This window comes from Drosophila virilis, unplaced genomic scaffold (genome assembly GCF_030788295.1).
Source record: "Drosophila virilis strain 15010-1051.87 unplaced genomic scaffold, Dvir_AGI_RSII-ME tig00001725, whole genome shotgun sequence".
Classification (NCBI taxonomy): domain Eukaryota; kingdom Metazoa; phylum Arthropoda; class Insecta; order Diptera; family Drosophilidae; genus Drosophila; species Drosophila virilis.
The window spans coordinates 306,380-316,588 of NW_027212855.1; the positions used below are offsets into that span (position 1 = coordinate 306,380).

Here is a 10,209-nt window from a genome sequence, read left to right on the forward strand (position 1 = left end):
TAATTGTTGTATGAAAAAACATTTGGTTTTTCAAGATATCTTGACCAACTCGGAATTTAGTAGTTTTACAATCTTCATATATAGGCAAAATCATGTTCAGATCGGACCAGTATATCTACTAGCTGTCACAGGAACGATCGGTAGAAAATTTATTTGTTGTATGAAAAAGCATTTTGTTTTTCAAGATATCTTGACCAACTCGGTATTTATTAGTTTTACTATACTCTTCATATATAGGCAAAATCATGTTAAGATCGGCCCACCATACCATATATCTGTCATAGGAATGATCGGTAGAAAATTTAATTGTATGAAAAACATGTTGTTGTCCAAGAGATCTTGACCAACTTGACATTTATTAGTTTTACTACACTCGGCAAAATCATGTTAAGATCCGACCACTATATCATATATCTGTCATAGGAACGATCGGTCGAAAATTAAGGTGTTGTATGAAAAAATATTTTGTTATTTAAGATATGATGAACCCCTCGGAGTTTGTTAGTTTTACTTTACTATTCATATAGATGCAAAATCCTGTTAATATGGCACCACTATATCAATAGCTGCCTTTGGAACGATCGGTGAAAATTAAGTTATTGTATGAAAAAACATTTTGTTTTTCAAGATATCTTGACCAATCTCGGCGTTTATTAGTTTAATCATACTCGTCATATATACGAAAAATCATATAAAGATCGGACCACTATATCATAAAGATGCCATAGGAATGATCGGTCGAAAATTAAGTTGCTTTATGAAAAAACATTTTGTTTTTCAAGATATCTTGACCAACTCAGAATTTATTAGTTTTACTACAATCTTCATATATAGGCAAAATCATGTTACTATATCATATAGCTGTCACAGGAACGATCGGTAGAAAATTTAATTGTTGTATGAATAAACATTTTGTTTTTCAATATATCTTGACCAATCTCCGCATTTACTAGTTTTACTATAGTCATCAAATATAGGAAAAAATCATATTAAGATCGGTTCCCTAATATCATAAAGCTGCCCTAGTATTGACCGGTCGTCAATTAAGTTGCATTATGAAAAAAAATTTTGTTTTTCGAGATATCTTGACCAAACTCGGCATTTATTAGTTTAACTATGCTCCTCGTATATATGCAAAATCCTATTAAGATCGAACCACTATATCATATAGCTGCCATTGCAACGATCGGTAGAAAATTTAATTTTTGTATGAAAAAGCATTTTGTTGTTCAAGATATCTTGACACACTCGGCATTTATTAGTTTTACTATACTCCTCATATTTAGCCAAAAGAATATTAAGATCGGACCACTATATCATATAGCTGTCATAGGAACAATAGGTCGAAAACTAAGTTGTTGTATGAAAAAAATATTTAGTTTTTAAAGATATCTTGACGAATCCTGCCATTAATTAGTTGTACTATACTCGTCAAATATAGGAAAAATCATATTAAGATCGGACCACTACATCATAAAGCTGCTACAGCAACAATCTGTAGAAAATTAAGTAGTTTTATAAAAAAACATTTTGTTTTTCAAGATATCTTGACCAAACTAGGCATTTATTAGCTTTACTATTCTCCTCATATATATGCAAAATCCTACTAAGATCGGACCACTATATCATATCGCTACCATAGGAGTGATTGGTCGGAAATTAAGTTGTATGAAAAATCATTTTGCTTTTCAATATATCTTACCAAACTCGACCATTATTAGTTTTACTTTACTGCTCATATACATGCAAAATCCTATTAATATAGGAACGATCGGTAGAAAATTTAATTGTTGTATGAAAAAAACATTTTTTTTTCAAGATATTTTGCAAAACTCGACCTTATTAGTTTTAAAATACTCCTCATATATATAAAAAATCCTATTAAGATCGGACCACTATATCATATAGCTGTCACAGGAACGATCGGTCGAAAATTAAGTGGCTGTATATAAAATCATTTTGCTTTTCAATATATCTTACCAAACTCGACATTTATTAGTTTTACTTTACTGCTCATAAACATGCAAAATCCTATTAATATGGGACCACTTAATCATATAGCTGCCATAGGAACGATCGGTAGAAAATTTAATTGTTGTATGAAAAAACATTTTTTTTTCAAGATATTTTGCAAAACTCGATCTTATTAGTTTAAAAATACTCCTCATATATATAAAAAATTCTATTAAGATCGGACCACAATATCATAAAGCTGCCATAGGAATGATCGGTCTTCAATTAAGTTGCTTTATGAAAAAAACATTTTGTTTCTCAAGATATCTTGACCAAACTCGACATTTTTTAATTTTACTTAACTGCTCATATACAAGCAAAATCTTATTAATATAGGACCACTTTATCATATTGCTGCCATAGAAACGATCGGTCGAAAATTAAGCTGTAAGAAAATCCATTTTGTTTTTCAAGTTATCTTGACCAACTCGGTACATACTAATTTTACTATACTCTTCATATATAGGCAAAGTCATGTCAAGATCGGACCACTATATCATAGTTCTTTCATAGGAACGATTGTTAGGAAATTTAATTGTTGTATGAAAAAACTATTCCTTTTTCAAGATATTTTAACCAACTCGGCATTGTTTAGTTTTACTATCTCCTCATATGGAGTCAAAATCATATTAAGATCGGACCACTATATCATATAGCTGTCATAGGAACGATCCGTCGAAAACTAAGTTGTTGTATGAAAAAACATTTTGTTTTTCAAGATATCTTGACCAATCTGGGCATTTACAAGTTTTACTATCCTCGTCAAATATAGGTACAATCATATTAACATCGGACCACTATAGCATAAAGCTGCCATAGGAATGATCGGTCGTCAAGTAAGTTGCTTTATGGCCCAAAACGAGACACTCTAAATTGTTAGCGGTTCGAATGCAACCTAAACATCTGTTAACTGTTGGATGGGTCATTAACTGATCCGCAGATTTAGTGCCTATGCAACTAATCGTAGCGCCAGAATCTAGTAAAGCGAAATATTCATGACCTACCACACAAATCTGGGTAAAAATACGATTGTCAGAACAGGGCAGCTTAGAATACACAATTTTTCGCGTCAGGAACGGATCGCTTACCAAAATGAGTACAGTCGCAGAGTAGAACGTCTAGCTGGTTTCACTTGACTAATTTCTTGAAAGATTCGGTTTGGAGCAGCCATGTATCGCGCTAGTCGAAGGCGGTAAGGTGGTCAAAAATTATTACTTTGTTTAGCTTGACCGACAAGGTTAGTATGAACGCCCTGTCGACTTTCTTCTGAATCGGCATCGGCTCCGAGCATCGAAGAACCATCGGGCCTTACTGCTTTGGATGCGACAGAAGATCTCTCTTCTGTGCGATACGGAAAACTTTTCTTTTGATATGGCATCTTTTGCTGCCCATAGAACTAATACTGGGTGGGTAGCTTCTCTCTTAATCGGAGTAATGTGCCAATGCTTAGGTGCAGAAGCTCACATCTGATCGAAGTTTTCGCATTCCGAATTAAAAGTCGGACTATCGAAAGTTCGGAAATTGGATTACGCAACCGCCCTACTAATTTCTCTAAAGCGAATTGATATTCTTCAAACGGTTCCCTCTCTCCTTGCCGTCTAGAGTTTATTAATTCCCAGATATCCATATCGGTATCGCTATTGAATTTCTTACGAAAATCAACATTAGAATGGCAAATTTTGCTTGGTCAATGCGCGAATCCCGTAAAGGAATTCTTCGGTCACGAGACATTCCTTGGAACCATAAAATTGTATACGCCATCCTTGAATAATATTATCAACTTTCTCAGGTGGGATGGGACTGTTACTGGTTTGACTACTTTTAGAACTCGTGTAGCTCAGCCTCAGCTGAATCAATAGCTGCCGTGCGAACATTAATAGAAATAATTTCATAACAAATTTCGAAAACGATTCTTGCTACTGAAGAGCGGTAACTAAATCTTCACCACTAAGGTGAACTGCCATACTTTCTTATAACTGTTTTTAACAAATTTCGTTATAATGCGAAAATACGCTGAAGCTTTCCAAATAAATTTTTTAATTTGCACGATGCGGTCGAATCCCTTTGAATTGATAGGACCAATGTATTGTGACGACGCTCTGGAAGCTCCAGTAGATAAGCATTGTCTTCTGGCCATTCTGAGCTGCTGGAGCGCAATAATGTCGGACCGTTGTGTGATTCTATGAGTTCCAGCGGCCTGCATCCACGTGATAAGATGTTAGCAAGGTTCTGCTGGGACGGTACATGGTTCCAGGTCATGCCTTTAGTGCGTTCCTGGACTTGTGACACCCTGTTAGAAACGAAAACATTGAAGTTAGAAGGCGTTTCTCGTATCCATGCCAGTGATATAGTTGAGCCAGTCCAATAATGATATTTGCATTTGAACTGAATATCTGCGGCGACGTTGCAGATTAACTCCGAAAGTATGAGCGCTGCTGAAAGTTAAAGCTTCGAGATTGAGGGGTGCCAATCTAGATTTGGAACACAGCAGATGTGATGCGATAGCTCCTTGCAACTCGGATCTTATGTATACAAAGCGCCATATGTAGTCATGCTTGCGTCGCAAAAGCCATGTATTTTATAAGCGGTGTCATAGCAAATCGTGGTAATTTCAGACTACGAACAAATGAAAGTTGCGAAGTGAGCTGAACCCAAGCTTAATGCATTGACCGCGGAAAGCTTTCGTCCCAGTTGACCGTATCCTTCCAAAGTGCTTGAAGAACATTCTTCAGTTTGGTGATGATGGGTGAGATTATTCCCAGCGGGTCGTAAAATCTGGCTATTGTTGACAAAATCCTTCGTTTCGTCCCAGAACCTTTGGGTAGTATTTCTGAAAAGTTGAAGAGCAAATTGTCAGAGCTTTAGCAATGCTGGTGGCTCTGATTCACCCTCGAGAGCGGCAGGCTCGTTCGAGCTCCATTTCCGTATTGGAAAGTGGCCTTTTGCCAACAGCTGCTTTACTTGATGTCGAATTTGACTGGCTTCCTCAATGGACCCACCTCTAGAAATCAAGTCGTCGACACAAAAGTCCCGGTCAATCCTCTTGGCAGCCAGTGTGCTCCTCGTCGTGGGTAAGCTTTTGCATCGTGCTGATGGCTAAAAACGCAGCAGGCTTAGTTCCGAATGTAACCGTATCCAAACGTGCTGGCCGGCTTCTTAACTCAGTGATGTGGCAAATAAAACTGAGGTTTAGTTTGGTTGTTAGTGACAAGCGACATATGACCCAGACTTATATATTCTTGCATGAACGCAGAATTTGTATTCATTATTTGGCGCTTAAAGAACGATGGCTCAGCGAGTTTGATGTTTTTGGGAATTTTCCAACCGACAGCGTCGATTTCAAAATGAAGCTAATATTCTGTTATTGTACGTGTTATGACGGCGGAAAATACTGTGCTGAATTTTCTGTCATGCGGTCATGCGGAGGTTAAAGCTGCTTCGACAAATGCTTGAAATCGAGACGTTCGAAAGATAAGTTGTCAGCTGAAGAGTTTTGGCGAGTCTGCTGGTAATAAAGTTGAGCTAAGAAACAGAGTCCAGAGTCCAGAGTGGCTCTTCTCGTATACGATAGCCGTGGGGCGCAACACGTACTCAGCAGGCTTGACGTTCAGAGGTTCAGGTGTGATATCAAAGGTAGACGAAATGAGAGCTGATGAGTTTTAAGGTAGCGTATACGGAATATGAGAAGGCATATCTCTAGCAGCCTGCGTGTTTTTTTTTGCCCACCTGCAGGCTAGGTCTATATACCGTAGAGCTCTTTAAGTCTTCCAACATGCGACATCTCTTTTCCATATCCTGACATATCCCTCCACGTTGGCAATTTATATACTGAAAGTTCCTCTTCCCATCTCTCATGAGTGCCTTGATCAAGCTTGCGGCCAATGATGTGGATGAGCAGTCCATCAGCAAGCTCCTGGGCTGATGACACGGTGCTGAGTGCTCAAAGATGTGCGTTTATTTTATCACTCAGCTCGCGTAAGCTGTCTGCCGCACCCTTTTCGACACCTAATAGACTGAATATAGCCCGTACGTGGCCCTATTGCACCTTTAGGGCATTATTATTATAGAATCGCATAATAAGCAATTCCGAGGCCTTGTCGTAATTAGCGTCGGTAGGCTCCAATGAACTTACTGTGTCGATAGCAGCGCCATCTTAGCAAGAGCGTAGATGTTGCAGTTTTTCAATCTTACTCAAATCTTCCGATGACTGTGTTATACATGGCGTAGAAATCAGACCAATCCTTGTAGGCACCGCTGGCCTGGGTTCAATGTAGCCGCGGATTGTAGTAAGGTTTGGTCAGTTATAGCTGAGTAAATTCTGCACGGGTGTCTGATGCTAAGTCTAGCAGGTCGAGATTTTCGAGCCTGGACTGGGAGTTCTCAAATGCTGACTTCATGTGGTCCAACGAATCCAGTTGAACCATTATATTGGTTTCATCAAAGCTTTCCATGTCGTCAGCGCTCAAATATGTGTTTATAGCTGCGAGCAGACGTTTAGCTGATGCGCACTTAGCTCTGCAGAAGTCTATTTCGCTTAGCTTGGGTTCATTGCACCGAGTATTCACTGAACTTAGTCTTGCCGCCAAAGTTAGTTAGTTTTGAACACGTATGTATGTATGTATTGCTAGCTCTGAGGCATCGAACTGCAATGTGTGAGTGTGTGTATGCACTTGGTTGATGCCTTTCCTCGCGTACGGGAATGGTTGTGTTTTGCGCTGAACTGCACTAATCAAGTTTTATATTATTGAGCCGACTTGCTTTATAACAACGCGTGATAAAATTATTACATCGATTTGTAATAATTTTGGCAAGCCCAAAATGGGGCGCTCTCAAACCGATATGAGTGCGTAAGTGTGTGTCTGACTGCGGCCAAGACAGCGACGTTCGAGAAAAGAGGAGGAGATGCTGCTTTGCATCCCATGATATATGTTTATTACTAAATCAATTGACGTTCTGCTGCGAAAATATAGCTTTAATAACAATTTTTGAAACAATTCGGAAAAATGAATCAACAAAAAAATCTTAGAATCGCATTTCTACCGAGGATGCTTTGATTCCGTTAAAAATGTGAAACATGTCTCAAATGATTTTTCATATATATCCTTGAAAATAAATTTGAGCGCGAAATGTCATCTACCAAAACTATGACCCCCATTTACGCCAAGGAGAAATACATTTTTGATATAGTGTGAAACACCCATTAATTTGAACAAAGACCGTTAAAATTGAGTTTGACGCCTATCGGATGGTAAACAAAAATGTTGCATAGAAACGTTTTTTACGATTTCTTCACACTTGCGAGTGGAAATTATCGCAAAGTATATTTCAAATAGATACACAATATGCTAGGTATACATACTACAGTAATCATCGTTCGATACTGCGTTTTAAAAAAGCTCTTCAAAAGTAGGTATAACTGGCGACGACGATAATGAAAGTTCCGAATCTACGCTTAATTGCATAGGTAGCTTTTCCATCATATAATATACAAAAGCTGGAGATGCTTTATATAAACGCCAGCTTTCTCCACCGAATTCATAAATGTCTCCACAACTAATTACGTAATTCAGCTACTCCCCCGATTGTAACTTGTTTTAATCTCATTGTCTCGCACTCGTACTCGTGCCTTCGGCAATCACCATCCAATGAGCGGGGTTGATCATTTTAATCGAATTCACTTTTATTGAAATTATCAATTATTATTAATCTGACCTACACGGACGTATGCTCTGTTCGGTCACTTGGCATTAAACCACCTGACCATTAGAAATTTCCCGTGTTTTTGACAATTAAATTATTTTGCTAAAAAGTTGGACGTTAATTAGGTTTTTCGCCTGTTCAGCGGTAAACACTCTTTGGGGGATGGCAAGGGGCGTGTTCTTCCCCGTCTCGTTGATGCGCTGTTGTCCAATAGAACGATACTCCTTCACCTTCAGCAATATTAAACGAATTTTCGTGGTAGATATGCGAGCATAATTCCGACAAACAGATTGATTTGCTTGTGCGCAAGTAGGTGAGCTTTAATATAAATTGTGGTATTTTCCGACCCCAGTTACAGGTTCATTATAATTTACTATCGTGCCCCAGTTAAATAATATTTTATGGTCATGCATAGGCATAATCGAACAGAAGATTAGCTAATTTATTTACGCGTTAGTAATATCAATTTTGTCACTGTCGAGTGTTCCATTTAGATGTGTGATATTCAACAAGGACCACAGGGACCGCACGGAACTTGAGGACCACACGGCCCAACGGGTCCACAATGCGTGTTCCATGGCGTTGGAGCGCACGGATAACAGGGTCCACACTCCGGCGATTCGTAGGGGCAGGGGGGTGAACAAGGTCCACACGGTCCGCAAGGACCACAAGGTCCATTTCCTAATGGTCCACAACCTGTTCCGCACGGACCACAAGGTGCGGGTATAAAGGGCCCTGAAGGCATTGTCAAACCACACGGTCCGCAATTTGGTACGGCGCAAGGTCCACCACAGGGTCCACATGGTCCACTACAGGGTCCACATGGTCCACAACGCCCTGGTCCACACGGTCCACAACGCCCTGGTCCACACGGTCCACAAGGGCCACAAGGTCCACAGCGAGTCTCGCACACTGGATATTGATTTGTAGAGAAGCAAGGAAGTGGACAACAAGCGCCACCTGGTGCACATGGTCCGATTGGGCATGGTGGACAAGCGGCACTGGGCTTGTAGTTTATTGGTCCGTTTGGGTAGCAACAGTACTCGCGTGGCGGTGGTATATCGATAGTTTGGGGTTTCGGTTGGCACAATATGGACTGGCAAACTTCTCTAGGTTCGCACACACGCTTCGGATAACAAACAACATAGGGATCAGGTATCATGGACGGATAATATATGACACGTGGCTCGCGAACCATTTGCGAGACCCAAATGAGTTTTGGAACCTTGATAACCCGAGTCGCATCTACCACCTTAGGAACAGTAATTTGACGACAACGATTTACAACCATAGGCTCTGGCACAATCTTCTCCGTAAATACAACACGCTTCTTGCATATAAGGCGCGGAGGCTGCTGTACAGTTATGCATTTGGGAAATGGTGGTGGAATGCGCGGTGCACATTGCGGCAATGCTTCCAACTGCGCTGCATTGTAACACTTTGGCGAGCACTCGAAAGGTCCACAGCAAGGATCACAAGGGCTGCACGGTCCGCAAGGAGAACACATTGTGAAATAAAACAGAAAAAATTTGTTTTGATTTTAATAAAATTTTAAATTTTGTTGTTACAATTTGGATGCTGGTCGAATTGAAAATGAATGTATGAGCTATGCGTGCCGTACAAGGACCATATTTGCTGCCTGAAATATCAAGGCCTACTTAATTTTAAATTAATAATCACTAAAAATAGAAAATAAAAATAGTTTTTCTAACTTAAATAGGTCATGAAATGTGCAACGCATTGATGAGTTACACATTTTACCTTATGGCCTATAATACCCTTTTAAGTATATATGAAAAAGTTGAATGAACATTGTCTATTTATGAAATAAAGTGATAATTAAAAAATATTTATGAAAACAGCTAGGCGCCTTGAAAGAATATTAAGATATGTCAAATGAATAACGGATAGAAAACTAGGAATTAATTGATTCATTATTTTCCTCACGTATAAATCAAAGATTATTAATAATAGCATTCTTTATAAGAAGAAATAATTTTTACTGGAACAATTTTCCATTTAGTAAAATATCTTTTGTTATTTTAATTTGTATTATATGCCATCATTTTCTATTCTTATGGCTTGTATATAGTGAGATACACCCCAATTACACACCATTTCAAACCGTACTCACTTGAAATCTTAAAACAAATCAACATCACTCAACTCAAAAACAAATTAACATCAAAAACAGTAGCAGTTCTGCTACTGTCGTAAATTACACAAATGCCCTCATTTTACGGATCAATTAAGTGCACACATCAGACGCATGGACTTCATTTTTCAATTTTATCCCGCAAGAGACATCAGCCAGCACAGCGTGCTATTTGTGACCCATAGATATGCAGATAGTTTTTGCCTACAACTTAATTTTTAACCAATCGTTCCTATGGCAGCTATATGATATGGTGGTCCGATCTTAAAAGGATTTTGCCTATATATAGAAAGTATAGAAAAACTAATAAAGGTTGGTTAAGATATAGAAACTTAACGTGT

At 38.7% G+C, this 10,209-nt stretch overlaps 1 protein-coding gene across 1 annotated transcript; it reads right to left on the reverse strand.

Moving 5' to 3' along the window:
* Nucleotides 1–8,110: 8,110 nt before the first annotated feature.
* On the reverse strand, nucleotides 8,111–9,303 carry LOC6636766 (unconventional myosin-XVI). Its single transcript, XM_002060194.4, has one exon. It carries the CDS (start codon nucleotides 9,218–9,220, stop codon nucleotides 8,219–8,221), a length of 1,002 nt encoding a protein of 333 aa, XP_002060230.1. The 5' UTR covers nucleotides 9,221–9,303; the 3' UTR covers nucleotides 8,111–8,218.
* Nucleotides 9,304–10,209: the final 906 nt, after the last annotated feature.